This window comes from Balaenoptera musculus, chromosome 11, assembly GCF_009873245.2.
Source record: "Balaenoptera musculus isolate JJ_BM4_2016_0621 chromosome 11, mBalMus1.pri.v3, whole genome shotgun sequence".
In the NCBI taxonomy this organism is placed as follows: domain Eukaryota; kingdom Metazoa; phylum Chordata; class Mammalia; order Artiodactyla; family Balaenopteridae; genus Balaenoptera; species Balaenoptera musculus.
The window spans coordinates 20,282,825-20,305,618 of NC_045795.1; the positions used below are offsets into that span (position 1 = coordinate 20,282,825).

A 22,794-nucleotide genomic window follows, 5' to 3' on the forward strand; every position below is an offset into this window, starting at 1 on the left:
GATCTCCCTGTGCTATGCGGCTGCTTCCACTAGCTATCTATTTTACATTTGGTAGTGTATATATGTCCATGCCACTCTCTCACTTCATCCCAGCTTCCCCACCGTGTCCTCAGATCTATTCCCTATGTCTACATCTTTATTCCTGCCGTGCAACTAGGTTCATCAGTACCATTTCTTTTTTTTTTTTTTAGATTCCATATATATGTGTTAGCATGCGGTATTTGTTTTTCTCTTTCTGACTTACTTCACTCTGTATGACAGACTCTAGGTCCATTCACCTCACTACAAATAACTCAATTTCGTTCCTTTTTATGGCTGAGTAATATTCCATTGTATATATGTGCCACATCTTCTGTATCCGTTCATCTGTCGACGGACATTTAGGTGATTGTATTGAAGACTGAAAGCTGAAAAAAATGACATCAACTTCCTGAAAATGTTCATAATGCATCGTTTGGAAAACAAAAATACATGCCTACTTTGTGCATATTTACACGAACATGGCAAAGATTTATGAATTACCTATTTTTCAACTAACGTCTCAAAAGATGTTTAAAGGGAGATTTTGTAATTTCTTGTTTAAAATACTCCACCTTCCAAAGAAAGATGATAAAAGAGGTAACGTACTCCAGTGTGAATGTATTAAGAGTTGCCATTAACCAAGTGCAGACAGTGTCCTTCACTCGCCACCTTGTGGAAGGTATCTTCTGGAATTCAGCTGACCTGCTGTTCCCTTGCCTCTGGGCTTTCATTTCTCCTTGGATGTGTCTTGACTCTCTAGGCCGACCATTTCAGCAGACGTGGCAAGGCCCTTCCTCAGCAAGATTCCTTGGAGATCGAGCTGCCTGAGGAGAAGCCCGTTAAACGCTCCATCGTCATGGTGGAGGAGCTCACAGAGATAGAACGTTTGGAAGATCTGGATACTTGTATGGTAAGACACATCTTTTGGTGACAGCATTATCCCATTCACTGGATTTGCTATTGTTTTTTTAAAAAAAAAAATCTCACCTTTACAAACCAGACCAAACAAAACTTCCCTGCAGAGACAGTTCTTTCAGAAACTTGTTGCTGAATATAGTCTGTTAATGACGCTGATAAACTTAACCTTCTGGTTCCCACGAAGGCCCTATAACTCACTTTTTATCTGTAATTTTGTAAAACTTTTCTTAACGAGTACCTCCACCCACCCCACTCACCCCCAAAAAAACGAAAAACTGTGAAAATCGCAGTGAACATAAAACTTGGATCTGTCCCTAAAGCCATAGTGGGGGGGTGGGAATTCCTAAATTAACTAGGAGAAATTATTTATTTACCTTTTAAAGGTCATTTGTGACAGGAAAATATCTTTAAATAAATAAGCCTTCAGAAAAACGTGGGGAAGGACTTTTTCCCCAAAAAAATACGTAGGGTGATTATCTCTTTGTTGGTCCTATAGGGTTTTTTTTTTTAATCTCTTGCTTCTTCCTGTTTTTTCTTTACACAATTTTGGGGTACACCCTAAGATTTGCATTTCCTGTTTAGTTCATATTCTTTCATTGACTTGACTTGATGTGCTTTAGAAGATGGAATATGGTACATCCACGTGGTGCATCCATCTGACCATAAAACTAGAGTATTCAGGTTGTTGATACTTCATTTTTCTGGGGACAATTTGATGTCAGTTTTTATTTTATTATTCTAAAATTTGTGGTATTAGTATAGTTATTTCTCATTTTACCATTAATATAGTTGTATATACCTCTATTAAATATGTTTTCATCCTCTGTATTTAGTATTTTTATGTTTTACTAAAACATTCATTTTTAGTAATTTCTTATAATCTGAGAGGGTGCTGGTGAGACTAGGTTTGGTCTACTTATGTGCCCAAATATTTCTATATCAGCTTCTGATTTTAGTAATTTTTCAATGCAGCCATTGTAAAGAAATGGTACTTGTTTTTAACTTTTAAAACCAAAGATCTGATGAGACTGATACTATTTTTCTAGCCCAGAAGAGAATATGCTTTAAGTAGTTCCTTATTTATAAACCATTACTATCATCTTTTAAAATCTGTGAATAAAATAGTTAAATGCCCTCCAGATAAAACCTTATCATATACAAGGAGACTAGCAAAGAAAGACTAAAATGTATCTTAGATTTCAACATTAGTATGTTAGTATATATTTCAACTAGTAACATTCTAGTATAACTAAAGATAAATAATTTTCTGTTAATATATAACTGTATAAATCTGTAAATATATTTGGTCTATGTAGAGGGAATATCAAGTTTTTTAAAACTTGCTTGTCCAGTATGTTATAAAATGTATGTTTAATAAATATTTTAAATTTTGTTTACACTTTGAGGCAATAGACACTAAGTTATCATAGGGTAATTATTCTGGAAACCTCTTAGGCTAACCCTAAAAAAAAAAAGCAGTAATAGGAAATAGATTTGAATTAAAAATTTAAAATTAACTCTACATATGATGTTTTCTGCCAGAATTATCTGGTTGTGTGTGAGTTGGAAAGGGGTATAGGAAACATGAGTTTTTGAGTTCATAAGTCATGTGGTTTTGGGTGATGGAGTATTGGTTAAAAAAGATTGGCTTAGCTTATGTAAGGATGGTTTTAAATCGTATAAGCTTGGTTTGTTTTTGTTTGATTGACTAATTTGCTTTTGTTATGTGAAAGAAAAAAAAGTTGTTCTCCTTAAATAAAGTGGGTGGGGTGAGGATAGAGGAAAAGAACCCTTTTTTAAAATTTAGTTTTTATTGAGATACAATTGACATAACATTGTATTAGTTTTAGGTGTACAACATAATGATTCAATATATGTATATATTGCAGAGTGATTGTAACAAGTTTAATTAACATCATCACCACACATAGGTATGATTTTTTTCCTTGTGATGAGAACTTTTATGCTCTACTCTCTTAGCAACTTCAAATATGCAGTACAGTATTGTTAACTACAGTCACCATGCTGTACTTTACATCGCCAGGACTTATTATAACTGGAAGTTTGTACTTTAAAAAAGAAATGCAGATACAGGACCACTATGAGGACTAAAGGGCAAACCATGCTGCAGGCACATCCAGCACTGTGTGGCTTCCATTTTGTAAAAACTGTCTTGTTGCCATGATGCAGAAAGAGGCAGAACTAGATGAAGATCTCTCTGAACTTCACTCAAAGGATGACCCAGGTTAGAAGGGTGGTCTTTTTCTGGTTCAGACAGCTGGGAGGCAAGCAGTTAGGGCCATTCCTGACGTGAGCACCTACTGAATCCTAGGACCAGAAGCAGGGCCTCTGGTGTCGAGTGTCTTGTTGAGACAAGACGGAGCTCTCTATAAAGAAAACAAATACTTGGGCAGAATTTTTAAGCCATTAAAAATAGCATTTTTTTCAGTTCTAAAAATTTTGTCTTTGATCATTGTTTTAACGAGGCTAATGAATCGTTAAGTAGCAGAAAACCAGAGCCAAGTTTGATGTTAGTTTAATGAAAAAGAACATTTTTGTGTAGAAAGTGCAAGTCAGTGGATTTTGTGCTATAATAATTTCCTCTATACTCTCAGCCTAACTATTGATTCTAAGTCACCCAAAGATAGCCCCATTTACATGGGCAGTTACCCCAGGTGCAAAGGTCCCACTTTGAAAGAAAATCAGCTTTCTAAACTCTGGACTTCTTACCCTAAGCCAGTGGTACAAACTCACAACTAATTGGAAAGAGCATTAGATTTGCCTTTTTAAGTTACTTTCACTGCCACCTTCCATAATCAAAGTAGCAAATCATTTTTATTTCTCATTGACGTCTTACCACATATTTCAAGTTGTTATCCTTATGTGGTGCGATTTAAAAAATTTTTTGAAGTACATATTTCAAAGGGAGAGACATTTAATTGGTGATGATTTTCTAAATGAGCCTATATGTATTCTTTGGCAGCGTTTAGATCTTAAGTGGTCCAGGAAGTAAGGACACAAGATAAACTGTTGCATAGAAAATTCTAGAAGCATTTAAGTACATGCATACAACCTTTCCTACATGTAATTATGCATCCCTGGCAGGTAGAAATTGTGCCACATGGAGCCAGAGCACTCTTGAATGTGACTGCTCTGGGAGATGCTATAACTTTATTCCCTAAAATGTTTGTTTGTAGCCCGAAGCCCTGAAATAGTTTCCCTAGGACATTCCAAAGTAACTCTGACTCATCACCAACCTTCTACTTATAGATTCAAGATTGTTAACAGATCCTGGCATTTTCTATTTGTGATGTTCATGGTATCTACTAAATCCATTTTTGAACATTTCTTTAACAGACTTAGTGGAGATTCTGGGCATCTCTTTTTTCCCCTGTTCCTGGATATCTTTATGTTTTCCTCCATTTCTCTGTGGTCCAAAAGTCAATTCCATTTCAGTGCTTAAGTCTCTTTAAAGAACCGATAGCTATGATAGCACTAGGGAAGGTTCAGAGCCGTAGATTAGTTGTTGAAATACATATTAGTTTGAACTTAAGGATTGCCTTTGTGGAGATGGAAACAATGATTGATTTCTTAGAAGGAAATTCTTCACTTAGTCAACACCTATTAAACTTGCACTTTGAGGGCTGAAATAGGGATGATTGAATGATTTGATGGGGCCTGTTATCTGCTGGGAGGATGACTGAGAGCTTCTCATCAACCTTAATTTCATAAAGTTGAAGAAAAAGGCTGATTTCTTTAAACAAAATGACAGAAAGGGGAATCATTTTTAAAAACTCTGTCTCCAATCAAGTAATTTTTTTTTTTTTCCTTTTAACTAGAAAGAAACTAAGAGGTAATTTAGTTTACTTGGTGGGGAGGAGGGCAGCGTAGAACAAGAACTGTTAGAATAACCTGCAGGGTTTTTCAACCTGTATCCACTGTCGTAGCGCCAGAGATTCTGATAACCCTTTAACTCCAGGGCTGGGAATCAGATGGCTTGAAAAGTCTTCTTATTCATTTATTTAACACTTACATAGCACCTATGACATGCTAGGCACTAGTCTAAGCTTTTTATTAAATAGCAACCAGTTTAATTCTCATGACAACCTATGAAGGATAGGTGTTAATACCTTCTATTTAACAGATGAGGAAACTGAGGCATGGAAACATTAAGTAACTTGGCCGAGATGATCTAAGGTCACCCAAAAGCAGGCACCCAGTGGTCTGTAGACCACTGCATGTTTAACCGGTCTGCTATAATCTGTATACTGATTTCATATCTGGTACATTTCTTGCAATCAGAATTAAATTCCAAGTTAGATTTAAATAGACTGCATTGTTTTATGCAAAATATCTGCTTACTATGTCTATACTAAATTAATAGGTGAACAGAACACAAGTGAAAAATGTGTGCCACTTAACCTTAATGTAAGCCCATAGTTTTTAAACATTATTGGAAACAACTGCATCAAGGATCTGATCCACTTAATTGTTATCCAATTGTTAGAAATGAATCTGTCTACTTTGGGCTTACCTGGAACATTCGGTGCCTCTCCATGTGTTATTTTGTTGCTGACAGTGATTAATTAGCTTTCCAATGTGCTTCTTGTCATTTCAACATACATGCCTTATATGTCAAGCTGAAACGTGTATTCACTTAGAGTCTTTATTGTCTGTAGACCATCTGTTCTTTTTCTGCAATCAGGTGCTCTTAGGAAATCAGTATTTCCCACCATATCTTTCAACTTTGGTTTGTCATTGGCCCTTGGGGTATTAAAGGATACAGTTCTCCTTCTACTGACTGGTAATGTCTACATATTTAATTTGTCACTATATATAGTCTACTACCTTTAAAAAATCGCATACGTTTGGGGTTTCAAATAATGTGCCAAGTGGTGAAGAGTCAGTATCTGCTCCTTAGGCAGAACTAGCTCACTAATTGTGTGTAATTCTTTCAATTATTTTAATGAGTGTCATACCAGTTTTAAATCAAAATGTATTCATGCAGAGGAACAGGTCATCTGCTTACTGCTCTTTCCTAGGAAAACAATTTTAAAAGGCTTGAATTGTTACAGAATATATCTTGTGAATCCTTGCTCCAATGACCAAATAGCAATTATTTTCCCTTAACAAATTCAACCTCAAATTTCCATATATAATTTTTAAGCTTTTTAACATAGATTAAAATTCAGTGAAGATCCATTTGTCTTGGTCAAAATGATATTTTATTTTTAAACAAATCACCTCATTTTCACATACCAACAGGTATTAATTGAACTAATCTATTAACAGTGTTGCCAAGCGCAGACTATTAAGTGGATATCTCATTTAAAATTAGTCACACTGATATTAATTGTGCACAGAAGGTCGTTCAAGTCCTGTTTGTTTCCTCTTACAGTTTTATTTATTCTGTACTGTCATTTTCATATTGATATCACTCTGGAAAAACGGAGGCTTAACTTATTAACCACTAGAAAGCAACATATGAAAACCTTAATTTCCAAATTCTAAATTTCAGAACTATGATACCATCTGTATAATTCAGCTAAAATGTATGTTCGTTAAAATTTCTAGTAATTTTTTTGACAGCCCTTTGTGGAAGTGCCAGAAGCACATTCCAGGTCTCATTCCTTCAGGACCAAAGTCCAGAAGGGCCTTGAGCAGAGATTCGGAGATAGCAGAGGGTATGGTGCCCTGGAGAGTCTCTGCTAAATAGACTCACCCCCTTTTTTTCCTATTGTTTTGGGCCTCACAGCATTGCTTTTACTGTGTTGTGCTTTTGCATCATGTCATTGACTTTCATTAAGGGCTGCTTTAATATCCCTATAAAAATTGTTACCATATGTGCTCTTTCTACTGGCTGTACCACTGTTGTGGGCACTGTTCAGTTTCATCCCCAGATGCCTTTGTTGCAAATCTATGCAGAAGAAATTGCAGTTCTTTGTCAAGAGGAGTGGAGACCTGGAGCCGTTAGTTTGCTCCGTCTCAGACACAGTGAATTGTGCTATGACTTATGCCTGCCTTTTGTACTGTAAGTTGAGAGGCTCAGAGCTGAATGTGCACTTGACCTATTAAAAGGGTTCTGGGCCTGGGAATTCCTTGGCAGTCCAGTGGTTAGGACTTCGCCTTCCAATGCAGGGGGTGTGGGTTCGATCCCTGGTCGGGGAGCTAAGATCCCACATACCTCGTGGCCAAAAAACCAAAAACATAAAACAGAAACAATACTGTAACAAATTCAACAGAGACTTTTAAAAATGGTCCACATCAAAAAAATAGGGCTGGGGGTGCAGTTCCAGGCCTAAAGAAGTATAGTTTGTTGTAGTCAGTCTTAATTCTGGCTTCATTTTTTTCCCATTTTTATCCTAATTTACTCATTAAAAACAAAACAAGGAACACTGGAATCACAACTAACTGCTGAACAGTCATCGACAGGAAGACACTGGAACTCACCAAAAAAGATACTCCACATCCAAAGACAAAGGAGAAGCCACAGTGAGATGGTAGGAGGGGCACAATCACAATAAAATCAAATCCCATAACTGCTGGGTGGGTGACTCACAAACTGGAGAACAGTTATACCACAGAAGTCCACCCACTGGAATGAAGGTTCTGAGCCCCACATCAGGCTTCCCAACCTGGGGGTCGGGCAGTGGGAGGAGGAATTACTAGAGAATCAGACTTTGATGGCTAGCGGGATTTGATTGCAGGAATTCAACAGGACTGGGGGAAAAAGAGACTCCACTTTTGGAGGGCACACACAAAGTAGTGTGTGCATCGGGACCCAGGGGAAGGAGCAGTGACCCCATAGAGACTGAACCAGACCTACCTGCTAGTGTTGGAGGGTTTCCTGCAGAGGTGGGGGGTGGCTGTGTGCCACCATGAGTACAAGGACACTGGCAACAGAAGTTCTGGGAAGTACTCCTTGGCGTGAGCCCTCCCAGAGTCCGCCATTAGCCCCACCAAAGAGCCCGGGTAGGTTCCAGTGTTGGGTCGCCTCAGGCCAAACAACCAACAGGGAGGGAACCCAGCCCCACCCATCAGCAGACAAGTGGATTAAAGTTTTACTGAACTCTGCCCACCAAAGCAACAGCCAGCTCTACCCACAACCAGTCCCTCCCATCAGGGAACTTGCATAAGCCTCTTAGATAGCCTCATCCACCAGAGGGCAGACAGCAGAAGCAAGAAGAACTACAATCCTGCAGCCTGTGGAACAAAAACCACGCTCACAGAAAGACAGACAGGATGAAAAGGCAGAGGGCTATGTACCAGATGAAGGAACAAGATAAAACCCCAGAAAAACAACTAAATGAAGGGAGATAGGCAACCTTCCAGAAAAAGAATTCAGAATACTGATAGTGAAGATGATCCAGGACCTCAGAAAAAGAATGGAGGCAAAGATCGAGAAGATGCAAGAAATGTTTAACAAAGACCTAGAAGAATTAAAGAACAAACAAACAGAGATGAACAATACAATAATTGAGATGAAAAATACACTAGAAGGAATCAATAGCAGAATAACTGAGGTAGAAGAATGCATAAGTGACCTGGAAGACAGAATGGTGGAATTCACTGCTGCAGAACAGAATAAAGAAAAAAGAATGAAAAGAAATGAAGACAGCCTAAGAGACCTCTGGGACAACATTAAACGCAACAACATTCGCATTATAGGGGTCCCAGAAGGAGAAGAGAGAGAGAAAGGACCCGAGAAAATATTTGAAGAGATTATAGTGGAAAACTTCCCTAACATGGGAAAGGAAATAGCCACCCAAGTCCAGGAAGCACAGAGGGTCCCATACAGGATAAACCCAAGGAGAAACATGCTGAGACACATAGTAATCAAATTGGCAAAAATTAAAGACAAAGAAAAATTATTGAAAGCAGCCAGGGAAAAATGACAAATAACATACAAGGGAACTCCCATAAGGTTAACAGCTGATTTCTCAGCAGAAACTCTACAAGCCAGAAGGGAGTGGCATGATATACTTAAAGTAATGAAAAGAAGAACCTACAACCAAGATTACTCTACCCAGAAAGGATCTCACTCAGATTTGATGGAGAAATCAAAAGCTTTACAAACAAGCAAAGCTAAGAGAATTCAGCACCACCAAACCAGCTCTACAACAAATACTAAAGGAACTTCTCTAATTAGGAAACACAAGAGAAGAAAAGGACCTACAAAAACAAACGCAAAACAATTAAGAAAATGGTAATAGGAACATACATATCAATAATTACCTTAAACGTGAATGGATTAAATGCTCCAACCAAAAGACACAGGCTTGCTGAATGGATACAAAAACAAGCCCCATATATATGCTGTCTACAAGAGACCCACTTCAGACCTAGGGACACATACAGACTGAAAGTGAGGGGATGGAAAAAGATAGTCCATGCAAGTGGAAATCAAAAGAAAGCTGGAGTAGCAATACTCATATCAGATAAAATAGACTTTAAAATAAAGCATGTTACAAAAGACAAGGAAGGACACTATATAATGATCAAGGGATCAATCCAAGAAGAAGATATAACAATTATAAATATATATGCACCCAACATAGGAGGACCTCAATACATAAGGCAGATACTAACAGCTATAAAAGAGGAAATCGACAGTAACACAATAATAGTGGGGGACTTTAACACCTCACTTACACCAATGGACAGATCATCCAGACAGAAAATTAAGAAGGAAACACAAGCTTTAAATGACACAATAGACCAGATAGATTTAATTGATATTTATAGGACATTCCATCCAAAAACAGCATATTACACTTTCTTCTCAAGTGCGCACGGAACATTCTCCAGGATAGATCACATCTTGGGTCACAAATCAAGCCTCAGTAAATTTAAGAAAATTGAAATCATATCAAGCGTCTTTTCTGACTACAACACTATGAGATTAGAAATCAATTACAGGGAGAAAAACATAAAAAACACAAGCACATGGAGGCTAAACAATACGTTACTGAATAACCAAGTGATCACTGAAGAAATCAAAGAGGAAATCAAAAAATACCTAGAGACAAATGACACTGAAAACACGACAATCCAAAACCTATGGGATTCGGCAAAAGCAATTCTAAGAGGGAAGTTTATAGCTATACAAGCCTACCTCAAGAAACAAGAAAAATTTCAAATAAACAATCTAACCTTACACCTAAAGGAACTAGAGAAAGGAGAACAAACAAAACCCAAAGTTAGCAGAAGGAAAGAAATCATAAAGATCAGAGCAGAAATAACTGAAATAGAAACAAAGAAAACAATAGCAAAGGTCAATAAAACTAAAAGCTGGTTCTTTGAGAAGATAAACAAAATTGATAAACTATAGCCAGACTCATCAAGAAAAAGAGGGAGAGGACTGAAATCAATAAAATTAGAAATGAAAAAGGAGAAGTTACAACAGATAACCACAGAAATACAAAGCATCCTAAGAGACTACTACAAGCAGCTCTATGCCAATAAAATGGACAACCTGGAAGAAATGGACAAATTCTTAGAAAGGTATAACCTCCCAAGACTGAACCAGGAAGAAATAGAAAATATGAACAGACCAATTGCAAGTAATGAAATTGAAACTGATTAAAAATCTGCCAACAAACAGAAGTCCAGGACCAGGTGGCTTCACAGGTGAATTGTATCAAACATTTAGAGAAGAGCTAACACCCATCCTTCTCAAAATCTTCCAAAAAATTGCAGAGGAAGGACAACTCCCAAACTCATTGTATGAGGCCACCATCACCCTGATACCAAAACCAGACAAAGACACTACAAAAAAAGAAAATTACAGACCAATACCACTGATGAATATAGATGCAAAAATCCTCAACAAAATACTAGCAAACAGAATCCAGCAACACATTAAAAGGATCATACACCATGATCAAGTGGGATTTATCCCAGGGATGCAAGGATTCTTCAATATACGCAAATCAATCAATGTGATGCACCATATTAACAAATTGAAGAAGAAAAACCATGTGATCCTCTCAATAGATGCAGAAAAAGCTTTTGACAAAATTCAACACCCATGTATGATAAAAACTCTCCAGAAAGTGGGCATGAGGGAACCTACCTCAACATAATAAAGGCCATATACGACAAACCCACAGCAAACATCATTCTCAGTGGTGAAAAACTGAAAGCATTTCCTCTAAGATCAGGAACAAGACAAGGGTGTCCAATCTCACCACTATTATTCAACATAGTTTTGGAAGTCCTAGCCACGGCAATCAGAGAAGAAAAAGAAATAAAAGTAATACAAATTGGAAAAAGAAGAAGTAAAACTGTCACTGTTTGCAGATGACATGCTACTATACATGGAGGATCCTAAAGATGCCACCACAAAACTACTAGAGCTAATCAGTGAGTTTGGTAAAGTTGCAGGATACAAAATTAATGCACAGAAATCTCTTGCATTCCTATACACTAATGATGAAAAATCTGAAAGAGAAATTAAGGAAACACTCCCATTTACCATTGCAACAAAAAGAATAAAATACCTAGGAATAAACCCAATTAGGGAGACAAAAGACCTGTATGCAGAAATGTATAAGACACTGATGAAAGAAATTAAAGATGATACTAACAGATGGAGAGATATACCATGTTCTTGGATTGGAAGAATCAGTATTGTGAAAATGACTATACTATCCAAAGCAATCTACAGATTCAGTGCAATCCCTATCTGATTACCAATGGCATTTTTTACGGAACTGGAACAAAAAATCTTAAAATTTGTATGGAGACACAAACGACCCCGAATAGCCAAAGCAGTCTTGACGAAAAAAAACAGAGCTGGAGGAATCAGACTCCCTGACTTCAGACTATACTACAAAGCTATAGTAATCAAGACAATATGGGACTGGCACAAAAACAGAAACACAGATCAATGGAATAAGAGAAAGCCCAGAGATAAACCCATGCACCTATGGTCAACTAATCTATGACAAAGGAGGCAAGGATATACAATGGAGAGAAGACAGTCTCTTCAATAAGTGGTGCTGGGAAAACTGGATAGCTACATGTAAAAGAATGAAATTAGAACACTCCCTAACACCATACACAGAAATAAACTCAAAATGGATTAGAGACCTAAATGTAAGACCGGACACTATAAAACTCTTAGAGGAAAACATAGGAAGAACACTCTTTGACATAAATCACAGCAAGATCTTTTTTGATCCACCTCCTAGAGTAATGGAAATAAAAACAAAAATAAACAAATGGGACCTAATGAAACTTCAAAGCTTTTGCACAGCAAAGGAAACCATAAACAAGATGAAAACACAATGCTCAGAATGTGAGAAAATATTTGCAAACGAATCAATGGACAAAGGATTAATCTCCAAAATATATAAACAGCTCATTCAGCTCAATATTAAAGAAACAAACAACCTAATCCAAAAATGGGCAGAAGACCTAAATAGACATTTCTCCAAATAAGACATACAGATGGCCAAGAAGCACATGAAAAGCTTCTCATCAGCACTAATTATTAGAGAAATGCAAATCACAAGTACAATGAGGTATCACCTCACACCAGCTAGAATGGGCATCATCAGAAAATCTGCAAACAGCAAATGCTGGGGAGGGTGTGGAGAAAAGGGAACCCTCTTGCACTGTTGGTGGGAATGTAAGTTCATACAGCCAGTATGGAGAACAGTATGGAGGTTCCTTAAGAAACTAAAAATAGAATTACCATATGACCCAGCAATCCCCCTACAGGGCATATACCCAGAGAAAACCATAATTCAAAAAGACACATGCACCCCAATGTTCATTGCAGCACTATTTACAATAGCCAGGTCATGGAAGCAACCTGAATGCCCATAGGCAGACGAATGGATAAAGAAGATGTGGTACATATATACAATGGAATATTACTCAGCCATAGAAAGGAATGAAATTGGGTCATTTGTAGAGACATGGATGGATCTAGAGACTGTCATACAGAGTGAAGTAAGTCAGAAAGAGAAAAACAAATATCTTATATTAACACATATATGTGGAACCTAGAAAAATGGTACAGATGAATCGGTTTGCAGGACAGAAATTGAGACACAGATGTAGAGAACAAATGTGTGGACTCTAAGGGGGGAAAGTGGCGGGAGGGGTGGGGGTGGTGGTGTGATGAATTGTGCGATTGGGATTGACATGTATACACTGATGTGTATAAAATGGATGACTAATAAGAACCTGCTGTATAAAAAAATAAAATTCAAAAAAAAAAAGAAAAGAAAGAAAGCAGTCAAAGTCATAGAAACTGAGTAGAAAAGTGGTTGCCAGGGCAGGGGCTGGGAGGTTGGGGAATAGATATAGGTTAGTAAAAGGGTATAAACTAAAAAAACAAAACAAAAACATAACAAAACAAAAAAACAACTTGCTGTTCTTCATGAGCCTCAGTTCACTTTTTGACTGAGGTTGTTATCCATTAATACAGTGAAATATGAGATATGGTGGGAAAGAGCTCTGATAGAGATGTGTAGGTTGCTATGGAAGCACAGAGCAGGGGTGCCCAGCCCAGCCTGGGGAGGGCCGTTGTCAAGGAAGCCTTCCTGGAGGAAAGTTGTGAGCATCATGCTTGGTACATAATAGGCCCTTAGTAACTGTTGGTACAATGAGAGTTAGCATTTGAAGGAGAAGTTGGCCGGGAGGAAAATGAGTAAGTAAATTTAGCAGAGAGAATAGCACTTATAGAGAGGCTTGGCGTGAGGAGAGAGCATCACGATTTGAGGAACTATTGTGGGATTATGGTACAACGGGAATAAAGGGTAGGAGAGAGGATAGGTGATGAGGGTGAAGGCCATATCACAAAGAGCCTTGTAGAGCTCACTAAGGGTTTAGTTGTTTCTATATTGTTTATTTATTTTGAAGGCAACACTGAAGGTGAGGAATATGGGAGAAGGGGCAGATTTTGGCAGAAACAGACGTTAGTGATTCCCATTTTGGTTATGTTGAGGTGAGGCGTTTGCAAGACCCTGGCTTGAGATGTCCAGTAGGGAATTGTAGAGGCGGCCTCGGAGCTCAGTAGCCAGGGCTGGATTGGTAAGTCATCCACGCACAGCCATGGTACAGATGCGCTCACCAGACACCTTCCCTCACCTGACTGCTGTCCCTTCAACTCTATAAGCACTTTTCTTTTCCTACATTCATGACATTTATCTCAGCTTACCTTGAGCTACAGACTTGTATATTCATCTGCCTACTCGACATCTCAATTAGATGTCTACTGGGTATCTCAAACTTAATGTGTCCAAAACAGGATCATTGATTTCCCCTTCCCCTACTGGAGCATTCGTCTTCTCAGTGTGGGACACCACCTTCTATTCTACCCGTTTATTCCTAACTCCACAGTCAGTCTCAGTCTTACCCTTTCCCTTACTGTCTGTATCCACTGCGGCCCCTCACCCTAGCCACCCTTGCCTGTACTCCTGAAATAGACTTGTAGCTTATACTTCTGCTTCCACTCTGGCCTCTCTGCAATCAATCAATCCCCTCTCAGTAGCCCAGGAACTTTCTAAAGTAGAGAACAGATCAGTGTGTGAGGTGTCAGCTCCTTTGATGGCTTCCCGTTGCACCCAGAATAAATGGAGTCTCTTCCCCACGGGTTCACAAGGTCCTCCGTGATCTGGCCTCCCTCTCCCTATGTGCTCTACTCTCTCCTTTGTTCACTTCCCTCAAGCCACTGTGGCCTCATTGCTTTTCTCTAGAACTTGCCCTGGCTCCCATCTCATCCTTTTCTTCCTTCAGCTTGGAACACGCTTCACCAGATCTTCCCTCAGCTACCTTTTCCCCGCCACTCAGGTCTTAACTCAGATCTCTCAAAAGTTTTCCTTGACCCTCCGAGCCGAAGAAACCCTCCAGTCTCTCTACCATATTATCCTGTTTTATCTGCTCAGCACTTATCAGTATTTGAAATGATCTTGTTTACTCGTGTAGGTACTTTTTGCCATCTCCCCACGCTGGAGCATACGCTCCTAGAGGGCAGGGGCTGGGATTGTGCTTGGACCACATAATCCCAGTATCTAGTGCCCAGTACCTGGCACGTAATAATTGCTCAGTACATTTTGTTTAATGCCTTGGCTTTGCATTGCAGTTCCTTGCTTAGCTCAACTTTCCTGCTAGATTCTCTGCTCCTTGAGGGTACGGGAGTTACGTCTTTGAATTCTGTACGGCTAATGCCAGCAATAAATGTCAGTAACAGATTTCTCTGGGAACTCTAGAAAATAATTCTTGGCCTGAAAAGGCTATCTTTAAACCTATGAGGTTCTATTAATGAGAATATTATAGGTTATATCCTCAGTGATCCAAGCTCTCAGCAAGTTGTATAGGAAAAAAGGAGAAAACCACGTACCCGCTGTGAGACATGCGCTGTGCCCTCTGCTTTGTCATGGCAGCCGTATGTGGTAACTATTTTAACCTATTTTTCAGATGAGAGCTCAGCGCTCAGAGACGTTAATGCACTTGCCCCATATCACACGGCTGGTTTAGGGGTAGCCAGAGCGGAGGGCTCAACTCCAAATGGTCCAGTTCCCAAGCCTGTACCCTCTCTGCGGCACCCCTGGTCTTCAGGCTGGACCAGGTCACTGGAAGAAAGGTCCAGGGAAGGCTGGGTTGGGGAAGAGCCTTTTCACGGAGGGTTTGCACTGAGTTTGGTGGGTGGTGTCTCTAACTGCAGGCCAACCCTGTCCCTCCAGGGTTTTACTCTTCCTCTTAGTGAACTGGGAGGGATTCTAACCTGTGGTGGCAAATCCCACCTCTTGAAATAATGGGGCAAGTGATGGCTCGAGTTGTAGGTGTCTGAACTGATGGGAACAAGCAGCAAAAAAAACCGAGAAAAGAGGGCTGTCTGCCTCTGGAAGCTGCATACTGAGAACACACATGATCATCCCCAGTTCAGTCCTGCTTACTCAGGCCATGCCACTGGCCCTGACTTTCAGTTGGACAGTTTTCCTTCTTGCCTAGGAGAATTTGAGGGTTAGCCAAATATCTCCTGAAAATAAAGGCTTGCTAAGGAGGGAATGAAGTTATGATACAGCAAAGTTCAAGATCAGTCCCTATCTATGACTCCATGGTGCTCTGTTTTGCTTGCTGGGTAAGGTGGAGCCTTAACCTTGGGAACTAGTGCTGCAAGCTTTAGACCTAACTGATCTGACTTTGATTATCAAAATTGACGTATGTGGTCATTTTGCTCTCCCAGGCAGGAGATCAACTAACCAGAGCTAAACGGTAGGGTGGGTACCTGTAAGTCAAGCCAGGATTCCCTGGGAGCAGCCTTCATTCCACTTCAGCCCTTGCACGAGTGCACTGGACCTTTGAACAACGCGGTGGTTAGGGGCGCTGACACCCCCTCCCCCGAAAATTGGGCTATAACTCTGTACAGCCAGCTCTCTATGTCTGTTGTTCCACCTCTGCAGATTCAACCAGCCTCGGATTGACTAGTACTGTAGTATGTATTTATTGAAAAATAATCCCCACTTAAGTGGACCTGCACAAGTTCAAAGCTATATTGTTCAAGGGTCAACTGTACCCAGTTGAAATCTCCAATGCCATACCCAGTTCAGCATGGCCAAAATGGCCCTTCCCTGAAAAAGATTTCAGAACTTCCTCTATCACGGCCATAGCAAAACCTCAGAAAGGGCTTCTAGTTGTGCAATGTGTGGCCTCCACTCCCCAGGTAACTGAATCCGTTGACCATCTGTATCCTGTTATTTGATGCTGAAGCCTTAAATGTTGGAAAATGTTAATGAAAGACAGGGTTTGTTATAGTTAATATTAAGTCAGGACAACAGAGATTACACACATATGCTCTGAAAGCCATTCTTCTTTGGTTGTAATACAACATCACAGTGGCATGTAAAAAGTGTCTTTGATAGACAATTTATCCAATTTCCTCTATAGCTTGGTTGCAAGATTAGTTAAAATGAATAAAAAGTGGCCTGTTTCCTGGAGAAAACATGACAAAAATAAAGATTTAATTTTCTTGTATCAAAAAAATTGTGCAGATCTGGAAAACAAGGAAACAAACGATGTTCATTTAAAAATAGTACTCTACTGTGATCTTCACAAGTCTCATCAGTACAGCTCCCTGAATGTTTTTGTTTTAACATCATGATGCCATTTTAACTTTTATATGAAATGAGATTCTGGATATAAAAGTTAATGAGTGTGATGTGAATAGCTGGATTTAATATTGCATTCAGTAGGAAATGTGGTGCCTCACTAAATCTCCACATCATTCCTCCTTTTGTCCATTGATTTATAGTGGCTCTCTCAGAGTTATGGCTTCCATATACTACTCTTCCTAGATATTAAAGATTGTTGCTCTCCAACAGTCATCATAGGAAGGGTTAGGTATCTCATTTTCTCAGTAAGATTTATACCGCCTCAAACTTTAACAAGTAGAAATGCATAAAAATTACTTTTGAAACTACAAATGTGATGATACTGTTTGGTTAGATATTTTGAGGGTAAAAATGATAATGACTAACTTTGGGTTCCTCTTGAGCATTGACTCAGATGACAATCTGGTAGGAAATATTTAATTATTATAATCTAGTTCATTAAACAGGGATTACCCATATTCATTTTAAAAATGCACAGAAAAGCACAAGATGACACTAGGATATCTTGAATCAAAAAGCAAGGATTGGCTCTAAATCCAATGGGATCATTGCAAAGGATACAAAATCCAGATTGAAATGGCTTCCACTGGGATACTCCCTGCAACCAAAACAGTAATGACAGTAATAGTTTAGGATACATTGAATTAATTTTAAAAAAATCCTTAAGTCCATAGTAATACTAGGAAAATAAAAGAGAGGGGATGGTACAGAAGATTTAAAAAAGGGAAATTTGATCCTTACAGAGGAATGGCACCTAATAAAATGTGGGAATAATGATAGAAGTAGAAAGTGACAGTTTTGTAGCTCTCTTATATTCATTCATTCAGGCAAGGATTGTCAATGGTTGTTTACAAATGGGCTCATCCGCATAAACTGAAAGTATCACCTCACAGAGTTATTATTAATTATCAAGAGACAAGGTACCTTTACAAATTACCAAGGGACAAGGTACCTTTCCTGCGAAGCAGTTGGGAGGTTCCTGTCCTATTGAAGTGATGAAATTTAGTGTCACCAAGAGTGGAACAACTTGATCTGGGCGCCACCTGTTGTGATTCAGTTGTTTACAGCATCGCCCGTTTGGCATTTTTGCTAAAAATAGTTCACCTGAATCTAATTATGGGGGACAATCAGACAAATATAGAATGTGGGAGAGTCTGTGAAACAATTGGCCTGAATTCTTCAAGAAGGTCAGTATCATGAAAAAGAAAGACAGGATTGGGGGTGGGGGAAGGAGGGTTTGCTAGATAAAAAAGATGAGAGAAACATAACCATATATCGTGGGTGAATTCTCCATTAGATCCTGCATCTAAAAAGGGGAGGGGGAGTGTTGTAACACATGTAAGGGACAATTGGGGCAATTTGAATGTGGACCATGGTATGTACATAGATACTATGTAATTGCTATTAATTTTGTTAGGTGTATGGTTATGTAGGAGAATATACTTCTTAGGATATTCACGCAGAAGTATTTAAAGGTGAAATGTCAAGATGTCAACAACTTAAATGGTTCAACCAAAAATTTGTGTGTTTGTGATAAAAAGAGAAAATGGAGGAAATAATGTGACAAAATGTTAGAGAATCCATGTGAAGAGTATACCTGTATTTATTATACTATTTTTGTGATAAATTTGAAAATGTTAAGAATAGTTGGGGAGCAAAGAGTAGGTGTACGTATTTGAAGTTAAAGAAGTGGACACCAATCCGTGAACCACTAGGGTCCATTAGGAAGTTTTTTGTCAATCTAACATGAAATGGGAAAAATAAGGACAACAGAAAAACTTTACATGAACGTAAATGTATCTAATTTAAAGGCCTGTTCTTTATAATAGATTGTGCCTTTCTATCTTTGTGCCTAAATTCCCTTTATGGAAGTGATGGTGGTAGTAGTGACAGATGTTCTCTTTTAAACAAGTCTATAAAATCCAAGTGCGGGGGAGCGCTGGGTTAAAACAGTGGGTCAGTTCACTCATTCATTCACCAGTTATTGAATGCCCACTACTTACCAGGCTTTGTCCAGGCTGCGGGGATTTAGAGGTGAGCAAGACAGAATCCTGGCTTATCCTTTCCACCCAAAGACGTTCAGTTTGTTTCCCCCAAGGATGCTTGTGGCCACAAGGGTAGGGAGGGGTCACTTAAAGGAAACCTCCTGAGTCAACCTCTAGGCGTTTTCCTATTTCAGCCAAGTTAATTCCATTTCACTCTTCTGTATTTTTGAGATACTGTTTAACATGTTTCAAAAAGAATTCTGCCATATATTAAAAAGAAAAAAAACTTGGAAAAAATCACTTTTTTTGTGTGTGATATAGGATCCCGTAATAAATGTCTTTGGCCATTAACTTGTAAAAAGAGTTTATCTCTGCAAAAGTTTTAAAAAGTGAGTATAGACTAGGCAACTATCCATAGTTGAAGTCCTCATAGATGTGATGCTGTTTCAGCCCATGGAAGCTGAGGGAGGGCTGATGAGGTGGGAGCCAAAAGGCACCTCTGCAGTCTTTGGGCAGATTTGCCTAAATTTCTGTGCTTAGAGGTAAACTCCCTCATTTGCTTATTTTTTTTTTAACTAAATGGCTTTTCTTCCTCACCCAGTCTGGGCCGGTTCTTGAACACCAAATCGCCATCTCCGTGTTCTTGTTGAAATGAATTACTAAAGTGGCCGGCAAAACATTTACATTGTTTTGTTAGAGTGAATCCCATCCAGGTGCATGTTGAATTTTTTTAGTCCCTCAAATGTGAGTTTTGTGGTAAAGAAAATGAAAAAGTTAGAAGCGGTACCAAGTTCTTGTTTTAATTTGGCTTCTTGGGCTCCTAAATGTTGAGATGGCAGCTATTTTTTTAATTATTATTATTGATTTTTAATTATTATTTTTTTAATTGAAGTATAGTTGATTTACAGTATTGTGTTAGTTTCAGGCGTACAGCATAGTGATTCAGTATTTTTGCAGATTATATTCCATTGTAGGTCATTACAAGATAACGGGTATAATACCCTGTGCTATACTGTAGATCCTTGTTGTGTATCTATTTTATATATAGTAGTTTGTATCTGTTAATCTCATACCCCTAATTTGTCCCTCCCCCACTTCCCTCTCCTCTTTAGTAACCACAAGTTTGTTTTCTATGTCTGTGAGTCTGTTTTAGTTTGGATATACATTCACTTGTATTATTTTTTAAATTCCACGTTTAAGTGATATCACACAGTATTTGTCTTTTTCTGTCTGATTTATTTCATTATACTGTTCTCTAGGTCCATTCGTGTTGCTGCAGATGGCAATATTTCATTCCTTTTTATGGCTGAGTAATATTCCATGTGTATACATATCACTTAATCCACTCATCTGTTGATGGGCACTTGGGTTGCTTCCATGTCTTGGCTATTGTAAATAATGCTGCTATCCACTTGGGGGTACATGTGTCTTTTTGAATTGGTGTTTTCGGTTTTTTCCAGATAAATACCCAAGAGTGGAATTGCTGGATCATATGGTAGTTCTATTTTTAGTTTTCTAAGAAACCTCCATACTGTTCTCCACAGAGGCTGCACCAATTTACATTCCCACCAACGGTGTTGGTTCCCTTTTCTCCACACCTTCTCCAACATTTGTTCTTTGTAGACTTTTTGATGATGGCCATTCTGACTGGTGTGAGGTGATACCGCATCGTGGTTTTTATTTGCATTTCTCTAATAATTAGTGATGTTGAGCATCTTTTCATGTGCCTGTGAGATGGCAGTTATTCTTGAACACTTCATGGCAATAATAACACTTGTAAAACACTGGTACATGTAACCCTGAGTTGCTTTAAGAATCTTTAAAGTTTCTTCACATATATTACAGTTGGTCAGTTTCTACCTGATGATCAAATTTGTCCCTTGTCATTACCCATCAAGAGGTGGCCACAGTGGTGGTGGCATATGGTCCTGCAGATGCGCTTCTACTGGGGTGTCTGCAGAGTAAGTCCAGGCAATCAGTCAGCACCAAGTGACCTGAGTGATGCCTTTAAGTATTCCTAAATAAGCTTTTTGGAGAGTTCCTACAAAATTACAAAAAAGCACACCAAAAAAATGTCAAGCACCTGTGTTCCCACCAGCCTGAACAGACAACACGTTAGCATCTTTGTCTTGCCAGTGTGTTTTTTTGATACCAGAATATGAACTCTAGGAATGCAGGGACCTCATCGATCTTCTTCACTGCTATACCCACACCCCTTCTCCAAGAGTGCCCAGTGCACAGTAGGTGCTCAGTAAATATTTGTTGAATTTCAAATAATATGAAACATTATTGATAAAATTATAGCCTCATTTGACCTCTCCTGACAGTCTCACTCTTCTCCCCCTTTCCTCAGAAGTACCACTGTCACAATTTTGGATGCTTTCTGTTTATTTTGTATGTTCCAAACATAATGTATTCGTAACAGTGTATAGTGTTATTTTGTATGTTTTAAAATTTACATAAATGGCATCATACCATGTGTTTCTTTCTGAAACTTGCTTTTTTCACTCAGTATTACCTTTTGAGATTTTTCATGTTGCTATATATAAAGTTTTTTCTCCTTTTAACTGCTGTTCCATCATTTGAATATACTTCATTTTAGTTATCCATTCCTGTGTTTAATAGGCTTTTAGATTGTTCCCAGATTTTTGCCATTATAAATCTACTAACAAATGCTTCCTCTCCCCTCAGTTTTTCTCCTTGGGAATAGCAAAATGAAAAAATGATAATATTACTAATGCTCATAATCACTGCCAGTTGTTGAAGCACTGTGGGGCCATTGACTGGCACTATATGCCAGGCTCTGTGCTAAACACTTTATATTCATGATCTTGTTTAATCCTCACAACAGTTTATTTTACAAACTAGAAAACTAGGCCTGACTTTACAAAAACATTGGCCGATGTTCCACAACCCCTTAACTGATTCGAGCTCAGTTCTTGGATGCCAAAACCTTGAGCATGGGACATACTCTCGGGAGAGGATGAGCTCTCTGTACTCACTAGTCCTTCCCTTGCCCTGATGGGGAGACATTGAAGTCAGTATAGGTAAATGAGTTCCAAAAAGTGTGCTGAAGGAGTAGAGAACTAATGATCTTGATTCCTTTGAAAAGTTGAAATGTCTGTTGCCATGGTTTCCCTCTTCATAGAAACATATTTTTGCTTGCCTGTCATTTTAGGAGTTGAACCAACTGAAAGGTTCCTTACCTTCACTTATAATGACCTTTAGGTGGATAATTGGGACAGAGTACTTGTCATGTTGTATTAACCTTTCACAAAGAGAAAGTCTAAAATTATCTGTGGGACTTAACCATCAGCTATAACTCTCGTACGTATGTATCCATAGTCACATCTTTAAGGAAGCTTTTGAGGGGATGTATAGTTAAGACAGGGGCAAGAGTCTTTATTTCGGGCCATTCAGGAATATTTGAAAATACATTTGTACTTTTTCTCCTTTCATTCAGCAAGGCTGTTTTCAATCTAAGGTATCATAAAATGAGGTATATTTGAAGAAAATTGCCTAATGAAATATGAAATTAGAAGTCTGTGGATTGAGACTTTTTCAGGACCTTGCTGATGGAAGCCTTTCTGATAAGCAAATAATACTGAGGATGATCATAATGATGGTGGTGATGGTTATGGGAAGCCTTTTACTTGTGTGCCACCACCGGTTTACAGTCACAAACTGAGAAGCCCTGTATTTTCATCCTGCTGTATATTGAGAAGAATTGACACACACAAAAT

The 22,794-nt window shown here is 38.6% G+C and overlaps 1 protein-coding gene across 10 annotated transcripts in view; it reads left to right on the top strand.

Annotated features, from left to right (window-relative positions):
- The window catches only part of CARMIL1 (capping protein regulator and myosin 1 linker 1), a 316,540-nt gene that overhangs the window by 257,036 nt on the left and 36,710 nt on the right, over nucleotides 1-22,794 (top strand). For all 10 annotated transcript variants that reach the window (XM_036868161.1, XM_036868162.1, XM_036868160.1 and 7 more), the window contains one exon: nucleotides 782-931. In XM_036868161.1, coding sequence (XP_036724056.1) covers nucleotides 782-931 — 150 coding nt within the window. The remainder of the gene's footprint in view (nucleotides 1-781; nucleotides 932-22,794) is intronic.